Source organism: Cydia fagiglandana, chromosome 25 (genome assembly GCF_963556715.1).
Source record: "Cydia fagiglandana chromosome 25, ilCydFagi1.1, whole genome shotgun sequence".
Lineage (NCBI taxonomy): Eukaryota > Metazoa > Arthropoda > Insecta > Lepidoptera > Tortricidae > Cydia > Cydia fagiglandana.
Window position 1 is genome coordinate 1,369,186 of NC_085956.1, and position 18,450 is coordinate 1,387,635.

The 18,450-nt window shown below is 38.9% G+C and overlaps 2 protein-coding genes across 5 annotated transcripts in view; one reads left to right on the forward strand and one right to left on the reverse strand.

Moving 5' to 3' along the window:
- Positions 1–2,424: 2,424 nt before the first annotated feature.
- On the reverse strand, positions 2,425–7,413 carry LOC134677092 (nascent polypeptide-associated complex subunit alpha). Its single transcript, XM_063535544.1, has 6 exons — positions 7,269–7,413; positions 5,872–6,027; positions 4,734–4,855; positions 3,665–3,883; positions 3,028–3,354; positions 2,425–2,578 (listed from the first exon to the last, which is right to left on the reverse strand). Exons 2-5 carry the CDS (start codon positions 5,987–5,989, stop codon positions 3,175–3,177), a joined length of 639 nt encoding a protein of 212 aa, XP_063391614.1. The 5' UTR covers positions 5,990–6,027; positions 7,269–7,413; the 3' UTR covers positions 2,425–2,578; positions 3,028–3,174.
- A 594-nt stretch (positions 7,414–8,007) lies between these two features.
- The window catches only part of LOC134677070 (acyl-CoA-binding domain-containing protein 5), a 35,370-nt gene continuing 24,927 nt past the window's right edge, over positions 8,008–18,450 (forward strand). For all 4 annotated transcript variants that reach the window (XM_063535512.1, XM_063535513.1, XM_063535514.1 and 1 more), the window contains exon 1: positions 8,008–8,328. In XM_063535512.1, the coding sequence (XP_063391582.1) occupies positions 8,268–8,328 (61 nt within the window). In that variant the 5' untranslated portion in view covers positions 8,008–8,267. The remainder of the gene's footprint in view (positions 8,329–18,450) is intronic.

Sequence of the window (18,450 nt, forward strand, 5' to 3'; positions counted from 1 at the left end):
TGACATTATTTGGGAGAGAATTCATGGTGGCTAAGAGGAATTTAAAGCACTCTTCTCCAGAAAACTCTTTTCTAATACCAGATGAGCCAAGGCCTTCAAGCTTATGAGGAAGAGAAGTTATAAGTGAATGAACTGTAGAGTAATCTTGTTCAGAAAACTCCACTATAACATCAAGTGTGCTAGTGTTTTCTACTTGTTTCCATGTTTTAACGCAGTTTATTTTGTTGTTTTACAGACATTGTAATTGCGTTGTGCTTGTTGGTTTCCAAATCATTTCAGAAAAAAACCCTCCCCAAGAAGTTTTTTGTGATTTAAATGGACTGTAGATTATGTTGCTGCGCGCGGCAGCAAATTATCTAGAATTTGACTTCAGTAAAGTTCATGAATCCAAACCTGATGCTTATAAGCAATATTAATGGGCTTTATGACCTACCCATGGCTTGGCTTTGGTATGGTTTCCACTACCTGAAAAGACAACACTTATTATTAAACACACCTAGCAGTAAATAATGTTAAAAAGTAAACAAATAATTTGTGTATTAAATACTATTCTGACCATTTATGGCAATTATAAAATATTAAATTTTTGGATTATCTTACTGGTATCATAAAATCCAATACAAAGTTAAACTCTTAAGAAAAAAAATCATAACAAAACAATGTGATATTTGATATGAACATCAACTAAAACAACTAAACTTACTTCCCATACAAGACATACTTATGTATGTAAAACCTCTATTTTCACTGTATTACAATTTATAGCAACAAAAACTAAAACCATACAGAGTTGTAAACATGGTACCTAAATGTTAATATTTATTATATTTAATTACACAAACGGGTCTACCGTGATATAATTTCATAGTTTTTACCTTAAATTCCAATATTTCCGCTGAGTTGCACCAGCTGTGGTCACGGAAAAGCTGTGGTTAAGGTAAAAACAATGAAATTATATTGCGGTAGACCCGTTTATGTAATTAAATATGTGTACAAAATGCGAGTGTTTTAAGTGCTAAATGATAATGCCAAGTTTCATGTATTAAAATTAAGCATGTCATTTTAAAATAAGATTGTTGTTATATTTATTATTTTTCTTTACACTAAATATCACCGGTATAACACAAAACTAATTGATTTGATTGAATTTCTTAGGTTTGTTTTCGCCAGAACCAGTATTAAAGAAATTCCTATTTATTTTGCTTACTTAAGACTACTTTACAACTGGCCGGAGGTCACTTAAAATCAAAGTACCACTTTCAAAATATGCCGCTCTGGGAAGCAGCTACACATTTGCGGCGTTTGGTGTCGAAACTTTGGGGCCGTGGGGGCCAAGTGCGCGTCGACTGTACAAAGACTTGTCGGCGCGCCTAATAGAGGCTTCTGGTGACCAGAGGGCTGGCCACTATTTCGCCCGGCATATTAGCATCGCTATACAGCGGGGAAATACGGCCAGCCTTCTGGGACCTTGCCCGTTGACGGCGATGTGGGGCAAATTTTTTATCTATAGATTTTTAAGTTTTATTATGTTTGGTAATTTCTTTATTTGTTTTTATCAATAAAGTATAATCACATTGTTTTTAGTAATTTGTACTACTACTATAAACGGTGAAGGTAAAGAACCACTACAAAACTTATGACTTATGTATAAGAATGAAAATAAGCACAATATTAAAACAATAACAAAATATGTATACCATAACTTGTAGCAAGTTAATCCTAATTTGCCGTCCTGTGACACTGTGACTGTGGCGCAGTGTTCGTGCAATATGTACGTAAGTTTCTTGCGACTATCTCTTTAAAAGCACGTAGTAAACAGATTCAGTGTGCAAACTTGCAAAGGCATTGTTTATTTCTAAAAATTTGCTACGAGCTCAAATTTTATAATCGAGGTTTTGACATTGACAAGCTTTACGTCAGTGTTGCCAGAAAACTAAAACACTGTTTGAGATATAGTACAAAACGCAGTGAATAGGAAGATGCCTTGTTGAAACAGTGCAAATTGAATCCTAAACGAAGAGGATTCTAAAATAGAGCCCTGAGAGTAGTGAGGGATTTAAGTGTTACGACCAAGATGGAAATTATTTTGCTACTATGTGACACATACTGCTTTTTACCTATGAGGAAATTATGTTCAAAAATATTTAAGCCCAAAAAAATATAAAAATAGTGTCACTTTGATCTCTATTAGCAGGGGAGAAGTGCCACTTTGCATCCTATGCAGGGAAAAATCCCTTTTCCGAATTGGTGACGTGAAAAGTAATTTTGTTCGTTACCTCTTCACACTTGAACCGATACACATACGAGTAGATGAAATTTGGTATGGAGATAATAATATGAAGCTTGAAGAATGATAATAGTTTTTATCAATCATCATCATCATTTGCGGGTAAACGCTAGTAATAATGTAATAAATAAACAGCATTAGATGTAATGTTAGTTTATTTCAGTAAATAGCCTATATACAATCCCGTGTATCAATACCGTCGCTTTGGATTTCATAACAATGCGGCTGGACCGCCGCCGACCGGACTTACAGCTAGAGTTTAATTATATTGTGACTCTACATTGTCAGCTCCTGTAACACAAAAAAAATAATATATTAGTATTATGTATAAAATGTAAAAATTCGAACAATCTTAATTAGAAGCATGAAACTTTATCTAGACCTCCAAGTTGTCGGTTGCACCAAATTGTCTGTCACCGTTAAAGCGTTCGCTAAATCTTTTTGTATGGGAAATGTCATACTTCACTGTTGTTTGACGTTAATCAGTCGGTTAAATGTGGTGGATATGTGGTGGTGCAACTGGGCCTAAGTGTGACCACATTAACCTTTTCGACGCAGTGTCAAATACAAAAGCTGTCACTCGTACGCAACGTCACCGAAGTGTCAAAACTGAAATTGGACTTTATGCATATGCACGTACCTACCGTCTATGTTGCTCTGTGGTCTGTGACCGATTAATCGGTCTTTGGCGTTGAACCTGCGGTCCGGATATATCGGTCATTGGCGTCCAAAAGCTAAACCATGATGGCGTTCACGATGTCAGATTGGTTGTTCCGCAGCGCCCGCACCGCTCTGGCCCGACTGACGTTGGCCTGAGACATCACTATCTCTCCGTCCTCGTCTCCCTCGGCGACTGATACTACGTTTAATCAGTCTGCTAAATGTGGTTATATTATTAAACTCACCATGATGGCGTTCACGATGTCAGATTGGTTGTTCCGCAGCGCCCGCACCGCTCTGGCCCGACTGACGTTGGCCTGAGACATCACTATCTCTACGTCCTTCTCGTCCACTCCGGACTCGTCAATGCCTTCCTCGTCTTCTTCCTCGGCTATCGGTGCTACTGTCTGCAATGGCATAGAAGAAACAATATTATAAATAGAAATCATTGGAGTAGGCATAGAGAAATAAGTAAGCATAGCCTCGTAAGACCCAGCATATAGTTTTCCTATTTTTAATTTGAACCTTGTTGTATATGTCCCACAATGGGCCTTATGAGGTTATAGAGTCTGAGGGGAAAGAGGTCTTATGAGGTTATAGAGTCTGAGGGGAATGAGGCCTTATGAGGTTATAGTCTGGTCTGAGCGGAAAAAGAAGTTTTGTAGAATTACGTGAATTAGTGGGTACGGAACCCTAAAAAAGGGAACTGCAACTCACCGTGCCCGCGCTAGCGCTGTCATTGCCAGCAGCAGCGCTCTCTGGTGCCTTGAATCTCTCCGCGGCAGCCATGGTGGCCTGCTGGCTCAGATCCTCAATCTTGGCCTCTCCGAACACGATGTAAGTGTCCGAGTGGGGGTTCTTGTACACGTCCGGGGAGTTGATCACGAAGAGGATGTTCTTGGATTTGCGGATGGTCACCCTGTTTACTCCGGATACCTGTGGATATGGAATGGATCATACAGACATAGAAAAAAAGTTGTCTTAAAGGAATTAGATCATTTAAAATTAATAAGGCAAAGACGCGCTAGATACCAAAGGTACAGTCAGCAGCAGAAGTTGCTAAGCGGGCGAGGTGTTCAAAATTAACTCGGACACGCTCTTATTCTCTTAAGAATAAAGTCGCGTCAAAACCATTTTGAACACCTGGTTTCTAAGATAATTCTCATATCTTAGAAACCTTTACAGTGAATAATCCTTCCCTATCGTGTTTTGTCGGAAATGTACGAACGTGTCATGTTACAGATGTAGTGCATGATAGTTTTCCATCGTATTTTCTCGGAAACGTTCGTATTTGTCATGCTAGTTCAGCCAACCTTAGTACTTTTTGTACTTAGACTTGACTGAAATAGCAAAACACGTTCGTAAGTTTCCGTGAAAATACGATGGAAAATAATTATGCACTGTCTGTATTTTAGTACATTTTGTACTATGTAGCATTACAAGTACGAACGTTTCCGAGAAAATGCGATGGGTAAGGACTATTGACTACATGGCACAAAGACGAGACTTTGTGCCATCAATTTTGGTATGGTTAAATTAACTCACATTATAGACGGGTCTAACGCGAATTTTACTGTGTGTCGGTGTCTGTGTGTGTGTGTGTGTGTGTCTGTGTCGAAACGTCGGTAAATAATTGAATAAAATTCGCGTTAGACCCGTTATTAATGTGAGTTAATATGTGTTCAAAACGCGAAAGTTTAAAATATTATATGGTTAAATTAGTTACGGCAAGTTATGTTGCCCCAGAAATCATGAAAAATAGCCAATATTAAACAAACCAACTTACAGGCTTAAGACCAAGTTTGCTCATGATTTTGCGGGCCTTCTTCTCTCCGCGGGACTGCTTGGCCTTGGAGATGATGTCGATGCCAGCGATCGGGTTTGAGATACCACCGGTGCCGGGCGCTCCTGAAAAATTAACGTTTTTCTTAAAAGGCTTGCTACACGGTCGCCGACAAGCCTTCTAACCGTCTGACCTTGGTCTGTCCTTGGTCAGTTTTGGTCAAATTTTGTTGGTAACAACTGTCTACACGGTCCGGGACCGACCAAGGCCACGCGGTCTGGGGGCTTGTCGGCGACCGTGTAGCAAGCCTTTAAGAGGCAAACGAGCCAGACGGATCATCTGATGATAAGCTATAACGCCGCCCATGGACACCCGCAACACCAGAAGGGTTGTAAGTGCGTTGACGGCCTTTAAGATGGGAGTACGCTCTTTTTTGACGGTAATGTATTTTTTTTGTAATTTTGGCCGGGTTTGTGTCCCTTCTCTCCTCTCTTTGTGTATGCTTTTTATCCAATGCAATGTCAACCTTAATGTCAAATTTATACGGAAATAAGATGTTTATAATGCGACCCCTAGATGCAAATTTAGCTTAGGGTGATACTCCACCTGTCCAATCTTGGTCCGTCTCTCATTAACCAAAACGCCCGCGGGCCGCATGCGGCTCGTGAACCTGTCACTTGCGGCCCGAGTGCCGCCTTGGCTATTTTGTATGTAATAGTGACAAACGACAATGTCTCATAAAGTCATAAGTATTAACAAAGTACGGCCCGCGTCACCTCTGTTAACTACTATGTGGCCTTTGGCTGCTAAAAGGTTGCCGACCGCTGCCTTAAAGCATTTAATAACTGGAGTCGCATTTAAGAGCTTACCCTTCTGCTGAAAACCTTACACTATTGTGCAAACTTTTTTATAGGCTGACATGGCTATTTGTATGTTACATAGAAATCATTTAGAAATAGCAATACAATTGATATCCCCCGCAAAAATCGGCAGACTGTTTTGTACAGAAAATGACAGCCATGAGGTCTCCAGTCAAAACAAGATCAAGAAATTGGACAGTTTTTTTTTCTGCGTGGACTTGAGAATATGATAGTTGGAATACGATCCTTAGATGAACTACCGCACATCATCAGTTTCTTACCAGCATCCTCCAGCTCTGGGATGGTGTCATCAGAATCGGAGTCTGATGAAGCGGTCTCCTCCTTCCTCTTCTCAGTCATGGAGGCGGTGGCCTTGTCCAACTCGGTGAGTTCCGGCATTGTGTTCTGTTTGGCGGTTATCTTTGCCTCGGTAATTCCTGAAAAAATAATGGCAATTTTTGGTTATGGTCATAGTGCAAAATTAAAAAAAAGTAACCCATGCTTTTTAAAATTTATGGAGATGTGCTTAGCAGATATATTATCCTGTGGGCCAGAAATCACAAGAGCATAAAATTTACAACTTCAATTCTCAATTCTTTATTTCATGAACAATACAGTATTGTGTTTATTTTTTACTTTTAATATCCTCCTAAGAACCAGAGTCCTTTTTGCATATAAGAAATTGGAACCTTCTTTTATTCCACTGTAGTTCAAAATTCAAAAAATAAATTGTACTCAAAACAGGGAAAGTTGTGAGCTCAACCTCCTTGGTGCTCAGGTTTTGTAATGATTCCAGTTTCTTTGAGGAAGGTTATGTCCAGTATTTTGGATGTATTCCAATTATCCAAGGGTTAAGTGTTATGTTAGTTAGGGTTAGCTACTTCTTTTAAGTCTCGCCGTCATGTACATTTTATCTTAGTTTGACTACCATTTCATATGTATCTCTCAGTTACTTAAAGGTTAGCTGGAAGAGATCCCTTAACGGGATAAGTTCGCCTTTGTACACATTTATTGTATTCTCTCTGTGTTATGTACTTGTGCAATAAAGTGTTTACTACTACTACTACTACTTAAGTGATTTGGCTAGCCTGAGAGTTATTAAATTTTAAAAAAAAGACATGTTTTTTTTTTATCCACTTAAATTACGTTCGAAAGATCACGTCCGTGGTTATTTTTAACCTTTGATACTTGATATATGAGATGTATGATATTCATCCATCAAAATACTTTTGACCGGAATGATTTAAATGTTCAACAATAAGAATGCATATCAACAGATACTAAACAATGATGCAAAATGACGTAAATACATGGAAAAAATCTTAATTTTCATGCAAATTTAGCCGAAATTCCATGCCAGTTTAAAACTGCTGTAATTTTACAAGTTTTTTGGTGGAGAGTAAGATGGAAACACGCAGTTACTTTGATTGTCGGATATAAAGCGATTTAAAATATAGTGATTGCGCAGCAGCTGAAAGTATATTTATCACAAACAATGAAAAGTATCGATTTTGTTGAGGTCCCAATGCCGCCTTTGTAAAAGCCCTGGGTGGTGCACCGAAAACACTTATCACTAAAATAACACAGTTTCTCGAGCCTTTATAACACTTTCATACACTCAGCATTATCATTTCACATCTTCCATGAAGGATTTCTTCAGAAATTTTGGATTATTTACCTTTCTACAAGGAAATTTTCGTTTCACAGGCGATATCTACCCGTCGTGACAAATGACAAGAGGCACAAGAGTGTGTGACAGAACGAGATAGCGTTTAAAATAGAAGCAAATAGAAAGGTCGTTGTCTTGTTCTAACCTGAATTAAATGTAGCAACACCAATTTAAAAAAAATCAGCTAATCAAAAAATACAACTGAAAATCTCTTCTGAACATTGTAACAATGTCCATTGGTATAAAAATAATTGAATTGATTGCTTTTTACATTGAGTCTTAAAGATATCTCAATAAAAATTAATAATATTATAAATTAATTTCTACTGGCATCACTAAAATCCCGTTACAAGCATGTAGCGTTTGCATAATACTATAAGATAAATAACTTCATGATAAAACTTTTGTGTAACACCATCAACTAAAGAATACAATACAACCAAACAAGACCATTTAAATTATGCGAAATCTTGAAATGTATATAAATTATAATATTTTAAGTTTTTCTGCTTATATCATTATCGGAAAGGAACTTGTATTTTGGTCTTTGTGGTCGTTGTCCATTGAAGTATATTTTCTCTTTCTAACAACACTGTCCACCGATTGCAAGAGTGAGACAAAAGAGGTTAACTTTTGAGTTTTTTTTTAACAATTATGGCCTGGATGCGAACTTTTGGGCATGGTTTGGACATGGTTTGGAAATTTCCCTGTCACTGTCAGTCACGTCATTCACGTCAAATATCTTGTCAATCGAATCTTCCTCTCTACGGAGGAGAGACGTACGGTCACTTTTACTCGCGTTAATTTTCGCCCTATTGTTTTCATTGTCCAACTTTATTACACAATCACCAGCACGATAGAGCGGCGTGTTGTTGTGAATAATAATTGTCTGCGATCTTATTGAAAACATGATCAGTGGTTTGTGATTCGTTCGATAATTTAGTACCCAGTGATTTGAGGTCCAAAGTGCGTGTAATTTTATAGTTTGTGGCTTGTTTTGTGCTAATAATGTCGCTCGAGGAGAAGTTTAATGCTGCCGTCAATGTTATAAGGAGTCTGCCGAAAAGTGGTGAGTGGAAAATTTTCGGTGAAACCTGTTTTGCGAAAACAAACATAGTAATGCAGCGACAAGGACGTCGAGACGTTTTGTCGTGTTTATACGTCATAATGGTTATTTTTTATTATTTTTTTTATTTTTTTTTCTAATGGCTCTAGTGTGTATTGTTTTGCCAATGACCACGTTATAAGACGTACCACGCACGATGAATGTTCGGTGAATATAATGGTTTTTTAAATTGTTTAAATAAGTTGCATGTCATATGCAGGAGTCATTAGGTCATTACCGTTACTATAAAACTAGATTAGGACATGGAAAAACAATGTTTTAATGGTTTGTGTATGTATATGTTTACAACCACAACATACTTTATTAACTGTTATGTTGTTAACACATATACTACACATATACTTTATTAACTGTTATTTTAAAGGAATGGTAATAAAATCTTAATAATTACTTTTTTATTTATCCTATTGCAATGAGTTTTAGTTTGTATTAATTACTTCAAAAGACTGCATATGCACGCAAAAATATGCACGCAGGTTTGATGATTACTGTTTTTATATATTTTTTTATACCACATCGGTGGCAAACAAGCATACGGCCCGCCTGATGGTAAGTAGTCACCGTGGCCTATGGACGCCTGCAACTCCAGAGGTGATACATGCACTTTGCTGACCTTTTAAAAACCTGTACACTCCTCCCCACACCCCATGGAAGGGAGCTCATTCCACAGCCGGAGCGTCCGCATGAGGAAAATCCTCTTAAATCGCACAGTACGCGGCCATTTAGGTTCTAGGGTGTGAGGATGAACACCCTGCCGTTGGCGAGCGGTGCGGTGATAGAAAGCGGCCGTTGGCATGATGTCAAATAATTCCTCAGAGCACAGCCCATTGTACAAGCGGTAGAACACACACAAGGAGGCAAAGTCTCTCCTTAGACTTAAAGGTTCTCCGATTGTGTGACTCCATATAACGTCACTCAATATAATTTTTGCTCTAGTCACTACTTTTATATTAATTTCTCTTTATTTAACGAAAACTCTCTATAACATCAAAATGTAGTCGGCCCCTTGAGTGTTGCTATTATTTATTACACGGTGTAACATGAGGAAACCGAATAATTTTAACCACATATTTCTGAGGTCAAAACAAAAGATGGAAAAAATGTATATGAGTTTAGGTCAATTTCGCCAAAAAAAAAATTATTTTTTGGTTTTGAGTTTTCAATTTTTTGAATGTATTTGTACATAGAAAAATAAACGTTGGTAAACTTGTCACTTAAAATTAATTTTTACATTTATTTTCGTAAAACCTACTTTTTGCAAAGTGTTACTTGTCACTTTTTGACATCTATCAATAAGGATATTTAGACTACGTCCCATAGCAGCAACATCGCCATCAAAAAGGGCCTTTTACACTATATAACAATAAAAACTTGTTTTTATTTAAATTAATATTATCTCTGAAGCTAGGCGAATTTCAAAAAAGTTTATAGGACATTTTTGTCTCTAAATATGATCAGGAATATGCTTTTAAAATTATTCGGTTTCCTCATGTTACACCGTGTATAGACTTTACAGTGTAAATAGATTAGATAGATTTTTCTCAATTCAGTACTTGGATTTTTTTTAAAATGGTGATGTCATATCTCATATATTAATTGAGTTTTAAGGTATGCTCGTGAGGTTTACAGTTCACAGAGCCACTAGTGATTGTATTTCCAGTATAGATATGTAGTTAGTAGTAATTTAAAAATAGTAAGTCACTTATATAGTACCATATCCACTGTTAACTGAAAATCAACCTTACTGCAAATATATAAGATCCACCTATGTTAAGAGTGGTGTTAATACATTATGGAAATGGGTAGTTTTGAGGTGAAGGTTAATGTTCTAATGGCGATACATACAAATACATTCATCAATATACATGACACTGTCTGCTTATTTAAAATTTTACGTTTAGGTTGGCTACATCATGAAAAACCGGCCTGTCTGTCACCAGGTTGTATCTCATGAACCGTGATAGCTAGACAGTTGAAATTGTCACAGATGATGTATTTTTGTTTCCGTTAGAACAACAAATACTAAAAACAGAATATAATAAATATTTTAGTAGGGCTCCCATACAACAAACGTGATTTCTTGTGCCGTTTTTCGCGTAATGGTACGCAACCCCTCGTGCGCGAGTCCGACTCGCACTTGGCCGGTTTTTATAGAAATACTTCTTCTTCCGCGCGTTATCCCGGCATTTTTTGCCACGGCTCGCATAGGAGCCTGGGCTCCGCTTGACAACTAATCCCATGACTTGACGTAGGCACTAGTTTTTACGAAAGCGACTGCCATCTGACCTTCCAACCCAGAGGGGAAACTAGGCTTTATTGGGATTAGTCCGGTTTCCTCACGATGTTTTCCCTTCACCGAAAAGCGACTAGTAAATATCAAATGATATTTCGTACATAAGTTCCGAGAAACTAATTTGTACGAGCCGGGGTTTGAACCCGCGACCTCCGGATTGCAAGTCGCGCGCTCTTACCGCTAGGCCACCAGCGCTTACTTTTTATAGAAATACTAACGTTTTTAAAACAGATGACAGTTGTTTTTGATCGTTAACCACCGGTTCACCTTGGCAGTCCATGCAATATTGCAGTCAGAGTAATTTGGATATGAATATTGCAAGGTTAACCGCTAAAGTTGCCTTTTACTGCAGCTTATCTAGGCTTTTAAGGCCTGTGCACACCGAGTCACAGAATAAGGGTCTCCCCTGATATATCGACGCGCATTCGGCAAAAGCCGATAGGAAAAAGCTTTATGTCCACGCAATAAGAGCGAAAAAGCCGTCGACGCGTCGGCAGGCGCCGGCCGATGCGAGCCGAGCCGAACGACGACTGACGAATCATGGTGTTAGCATAATGTTTTTAGGGTACTGTACCTCAAAAGGAAAATACGGAACCCTTATAGTAAAAAATTACCATTCCCACTCCTCTCCGAAACTACTGGGTCTAAAATTTTGAAAAAAATACACAAAATAGTTCTTTACCTATACCAGTAGATGACAGGAAAACCTATTAGAAATGTGCAGTCAAGCGTGAGTCGGACTTATGTACGGAACCTTAGAAACGCGAGTCCGCCTCGCACTTGGCCGGTTTTTTTTTACTATACAAATTTAAAAATAAATATTAGGTAATTAGGGTCAAGTGGGGTTAAAATCACACGTGGCTAAAAATAAGACAAGATATACAGGGTGTTTGGTACATCGTTTGCCAAATTAAAACGGAAGATAGGTTGAGTCATTTGCTATCTTCTCAGGCCTAGAAATTTATAATTTGGCGCACATTTTTTTTTTTCAATTCTATGCCAGTTTTTCGTAAATTTCAAATTTTTACTTGCGTAGTAGAAAAAAACCATGGCCAATTTTGTTTTTCCTGAGCATTAAAAAAAACAAACTTTAAAAAAACTTAATGTACTGTCTGTACGTATAGGCCCTCTGTATCACGTGGCGTAACTATTGCATAGCACCATAACGCGGTATAATGCTCCCGTCACGCTCTTGATTCATAACCGCGTACGTAACAGCGTAATCTTGCGGATTGTATCATTCTGTGGTCGGCTCGTCTGTTCTGAATGGACGAATGAACCCTACGGAGTTTCTAATAGCTAACTATTGAAATTGAAAACTGATAAAAGGTCATTTAGGTTAAAAAAAAAACATTTTTCACAATTCATAATGGTCGATACATGTTAGGTAAGTGCCTACTTTATTTTGAGGTGATTTTAAGCAACTAACTTAATGGATTTCAGGAAATATGTACAGTCAACAGTAACAAAATGCAACTGCAAATGCAAATGCTACATGCGTCCCTGTCCCTTTAACTTTTTTACTACTCTTTCGAAAAACCGAACAAGTGCGAGTCGGATTCGCGCACCGAGAGTTCTTACTTTTTTAGTAGGTACGAGTACCTACCTATGTGCCGCGACCGACTGACTGACCCCTAGCTATATTTTGAAAAACCGGACAAGTCGGACTCGACCACCGAGGGTTACGTATTTGTTGTTATAGCAGCAACAGAAATACATCGTTTGTGAAAACTTCAACTGTCTAGCTATCACGGTTCATGAGATACAGCCTGGTGACAGACGGGCAGTGGAGTCTTAGTAATAGGGTACCCGTTTTACCCTTTGGGTACGGAACCCTAAAAATGGTAAACATTATAAGCGTCCGTAACGCCACAAAAGTGAAACTCCGAACTTACTTTCGTTACTTGCAAGCATTAGAAAGGCTCACACGGATTTATTCCGTTTTGCTTTAAACTGCTCGCTCAAATTTCGTCGTACCTAATTATTAAGACGAAAGCAGGCGTGGCTCACTCCGCGGCGATTCCGTCGCTTTGCAACAGGTAGCTACAAGTACATCCGTCCCACACCAATTTTGGTGGCTAGCCATATGTCGCGCGTAGCGCTGTCGCCACCTAGCGGTCATATCTGTCCAAATCATAACATGCAGACGCGTTTTGTTATAGAGTGAATCTTCAGTACCTAGACTACCTAGTACTATTATTTATTCTGTGACAAAAGCGGAGGACCCGCGTGAAATCGCCTTTTCATTTCATTAGATGAAATAGTTTTGATTAAATCATAAACATAGTATGCTTTTTACATTCCATTAAAACTCTCTTATTCAACTCTCTTCTACAAGACGGACGGACAGCGGAGTCTTAGTAGGTAATTAGTGCCCCGTTTTTAGGGTTCCGTACCCAAAGGGTAAAACGGGACCCTATTACTAAGACTCCGCTGTCCGTCCGCCTGTCACCAGGCTGTATCTCACGAACCGTGATAGCAAGACAGTTGCAATTTTCACAGATGATGTATTTCTGTTGCCGCTATAACAACAAATACTAAAAAGTACGGAACCCTCGGTGGGCGAGTCCGATTCGCACTTGTCTGGTTTTTACCCTTTATGTACAGAACCCTAAAACTGGCTCATGACGTAACCATGGCAACGAGCAAAGTTCATTGCCCGAACTAGAAACTAGATTTCATCATCGTAGGGAAGCCGGCATTTTGCTTGATTGATGTGAACCATACTTCCGAAGTTTCCGAACGCACCCGTCCTGTCAGCGACTCCTGCAAAGTATAAGAAGGCCTACCGGGAACCACGTTCGACGTGTTGTCTCTCTATCGCACTATTCGCACTTGTGGATTTGTACGTAAGTGTGACAGGGAAGCAATACTTCGAATTTGGACGTGGTTCGCGGTAAGCCCTAAGGACGCTAAGGACTAAGAATTTCGTACATTAACTCGCTTTTTAGGGTTCCGTAACCAAAGGGTAAAAACCTGCCAAGTGCTAGTCGGACTCGCCCACCGAGGGTTCCGTACTTTTTAGTATTTGTTATAGCGGCAACAGAAATACGTCATTCTGTGAAAATTTCAACTGTCTAGCTATGACGGTTCGTGAGATACAGCCTGGTGACAGACAGACAGACACGAAATGGACCCAACTCAGCATAATGTTAGCCATAAAGCCTGCGCTGGTCTTCCGTACGTACGTATTTGCATGTATGGTCAGGCGTGGCTCACTCCGCGATTTCGTCGCTTTGCTACAGGTAGCTAAAAGTACATCCGTTCGACCCCAATTTTGGGGAAAGCCATAAGCCGCGCGTGGCGCTGTCGCCACCTAGCGGCCATATCTGTGCTGATCGTAACAGACGCGTTTTGTTAGAGAGTGAGTCTTCTGCACCTATACCTACTTCGTTTTTAGGGTTCCGTAGCCAAATGGCAAAAAACGGAACCCTTATAGATTCGTCATGTCTGTCTGTCTGTCTGTCTGTCTGTCTGTCTGTCTGTCTGTCCGTCCGTATGTCACAGCCACTTTGTTCCGAAACTATAAGCACTATACTGTTGAAACTTGGTAAGTAGATGTATTCTGTGAACCGCATTAAGATTTTCATACAAAAATAGAAAAAACACAATAATTTTTTAGGGTTCCCCATACATAGAACTGAAACTCAAAAATTTTTTTTTCGTCAAACCCATACGTGTGGGGTATCTATGGACAGGTCTTCAAAAATGATATTGAGGTTTCTAATATCATTTTCTTCTAAACTGAATAGTTTACGCGAGAGACACTTCCAAAGTGGTAAAATGTGTGTCCCCCCCCCTGTAACTTCTAAAATAAGAGTATGATAAAACTAAAAAAAATATATGATGTACATTACCATGCAAACTTCCACCGAAAATTGGTTTGAACAAGATTTGGTAAGTAGTTTTTTTTTAATACGTCATAAACCGTAAACCGCAATTTTATTATGTTATTTGCTGTTACGGAACCCTTCATGGGCGAGTCCGACTCGCACTTGGCCGCTTTTTCTTTTTTTAGCATTAGAAATAAGGTAAACAATCTTGATGTGTCTTTTAATTGAAAAACACATTTTAAAAATAAGTTACGGCAAATATGTAACAATTATGAATCTAATAAGATCATTTATATTCTTCTGCTTTCATAAGTAATAGTTTTTGATTTTTAAAAAGCGTTTTTCAATTAAAAGACATGTCAAGATCGCTTACCTTCTTGCAAGTTCTTTCTAATGCTAAAAAAACGAACTTATAGTACTATTATTAATTCTGTGGCATAGTCATCTGGCTAGGCCCCCCGTGCATCATACAAATAGAGTAAACATTCTCTCGGACTTTTTCCCCGCGCTTGCATAATGGTAATGGCTGTGTGTTGCGTCGACGTTTTGCAACCGAGTCGCGACTGGCAAGGTTAACAATTATGGCGTTATCGTTACAAGAACACTTCTTATTTATTATGTTTTATAGCAGCGGTCGGCAACCTTTTAGCAGCCAAGGGCCACATAGCAGTTAACGAAGTGGACGCGGGCCGCACTTTGTTAATATTTATGACTTTATCAGACATTGTAATTTGTTAATATTACATACAAAATAGCTAAGGAGGCTCGCGGGCCGCGTGTGAGCGGTTCGCGGGCCGCATGTGGCAGATACGTCAATAAACATAAATAACTCCTTGGTCATATGAAACTGAGACAATCGATGTGAAAAGGCATTTTTCCTTAAGGTTATGTCAAAGTGACCTCCCCGGTAATCGAACCTGGCCTCGCCGCCAGCCGGCGGTTCCCATGGCTCGGTCAATTAGCCTACACTTACTATCAATTCATACCTAATACACAATACTTAGGAGCATTCCACGGGCTGTCCCGTACAAACGCATTTTATTTCCTATGTTGCGACTTTTTTTTGGGCATTCAAAGCAGGCGATTATTTTTCTGTGCTTATTTTTGACCATTTGTCATAGAAAAGGAAACTCTTATACCTGCAAATCTTCAGAAAATTCGCGTTTGTACGGGACAAAGGGTAGACCATTTCATGGAATGCTCCTTAGAGCATTCAGTAACTGGAGACGACACACGAGTTACACGAGTGCGGCCTAAATAAGCACATGCACACTATGGGGAAACGTGACATAGGGCGGTGCAGACTCTGCATGGAGGCAGAGGAGACCAGTGTTGCCAACTTGGCATAAATGATGCCAGATCTGGCATATTTTCACTCGCTTTGGCACCAAAATTTTCCATTTAGCATCTGGCATATTTTTTAGCATAATTTAGTCTTAAGCCAAATTTGCACCAACTTGGCAGCAACAATCGCTTGCAAATGCGCCATCGCCTTATGTAGTTCATATTTTCATATGAAATTTGACTTTTGTGGACGGATGGACGTCAATGGACTATATCAAGTTGGTCAAGGAGATCTTGTCAGTAGAAAAAGGCGGTAATTTTGAAAAATGTATGGGTTTTAAGTGTCTAATTTCAAGTGATATTTTAGCATTTTTTTAGCATAGGTGTTTCAAGAATCTTTGGCATATTTTTGGCATAATCTAGACATTAGTCTAGCATTTTTTCACAAACCTAGTTGGCAACACTGGAGGAGACGCCCTTGCGCATCCTCACAGAGTGCCCTTGCCTAATGCGTACTCGTGACCTAATCTTGGGCGGACACATATTGCGCCCGGAGGAGTTAAAGTCTCTCGAGACCAAAAGGATCCTGCAGCTGTTTGAAGTTGCAGGTCTGGAGCGAGAGTTGTAGGTGGCGATCACAATAGATCAGGAATGGTCGCAGTGATACATAGGCTTTGGAGTCTTATAGAGCCTCTAATAAAGAAGAAGAAGAAGAACTGGAGACGACATGGTTGTCATTTTCTGTTCGAAACAGGGGACGGGACGTCAATAGTTATTTGTACAACAAGAGATCAAAGTTTGATATTTCTTCGAGTGCTTATTTTGAGTCCCGTGCAAGCGAAAGATTCTATAATTTATAATTTAGATCTATATAATTTAGAATCTTGAGCGTAGTAAGGGATTCAAAAGCGCACGAGATGTAAATAACTTTGATCTTGTGTAGTACACAAAATTTTTCACCCTACGCAGTGAGAACATACCTAGAGGGACAGAGATAATAGAACCCAAGTATATCGAACTTGTATTAGACCCCGCATGTTAAAAATGACATTTGACTATAAAGGTCACTTGAATGACATTTTGTCTCACTCAGTGAGCAAAATGCGATTTTGCTCACTGAGTGAGACAAAATGACTCAGTGAGCAAAATCGCATTCGCATTTTTAAGAAGCAAAGTACCCTTGTTCGAGCTGCTGAGGTGAAAATGTATGTATTGCTATTTCTACAGGATTTGTACGTATTTAACATACAATTAATAGCCATGTCAGTCCATACAAAAGCTTGCACAATTGTGCAAGTTTTTCGGGAGAAGGGTAAGCTCTTAAAGGCGACTTTAGTTATTAAATGCTCTAAGACACAATCATAGTCTAATAAAACATGGTCTTCTCTTCCCAGAGTGACACAAGCCTACGTCACAATAACATGGCCGCTATATATAGCGCTATCGCATATTATCATATAGCGCTGTCGCATGATGACGAAGGCTTGTGTCAGTCAGGTGACCTAGAAAAGACGGGAAGAGAGTACCAGGCGGAGTATATTATTATACCATGGACACAATACTATTAGAAGTATTAGTTACAACAAATTAAATTGTTTTCAGAAAATATTTTAATTTGTTTTTATATCAAGTAGAAACACTACTATAAACTAAAATAAATGTCATATACTAAGAAACAGTGACCAAGGCCTCCAGTGCCCCAGGCTGGAATCGAACCAGCGTCCTCTGTTATCGCGGCAGGTGCCTGTGCCATTCGGCCACCGGGCGTATACCACTTTCACGTCTGTGCTATAAAATCGCTGCAGAGTTATCTTGGTCTTACTCTACCTACTTATGAAATGGCAAGAAATCTTACTGTTATTCGCATATTTGCTAATTACAGCTAATTACAGTAAATACTCTCACCTGGAGTCGACTGCATTGAACACACAGCTTGCGAAAGTCTAGTCTTACACATAAAAGCAATTAAACGTAGTTACTTTGTATGGAAATTGCCATTTTCACAACCTACAACTTCTAGAAGTTTAAACAATGCGGCTCACCGTAGTTTTTTTTTTGTTTAACCGACTTAGCTATTAGAGTTACATATTTTTACGTTCTTGGAAGAGTAACATATTATTGCAGGTGACTGTACCTATTGTATACAATGGTGGTGATATAATCAAGCTTTTCAATATAAGTATTTGAGGTTTGAATGCCTCTCATTGTTACAATAGTGTTTCATAAAGTTTCATATCTGCTGTGTCTAATCACTTTTATATCCCATTTTCCGCGATTGTAACTTGTAAAGAAAACAATATAACATTTAATCATTAATTGTGTTTATACTGTACATAATTTTATTGTTATTTTAAGTGTGGTCATTACACAACATACACTTTACAGACACTAATGGAGGCCGATTCTCTGTCTTTCACGAGTTTGTCCAGTCACCTGTCAAAAAAAAGCGTTCAAGTGCGAGTCGGTCTCGCCCACCGAGGGTTCCGTACTTTTTAGTATTTGTTGTTATAGCGGCAACAGAAATACATCATCTGTGGAAATTTCAACTGTCTAGCTATCACGGTTCGTGAGATACAGCCTGGTGACAGACGGACGGACGGACAGCGGAGTCTTAGTAATAAGGTCCCGTTTTACCCTTTGGGTATGCAACCCTAA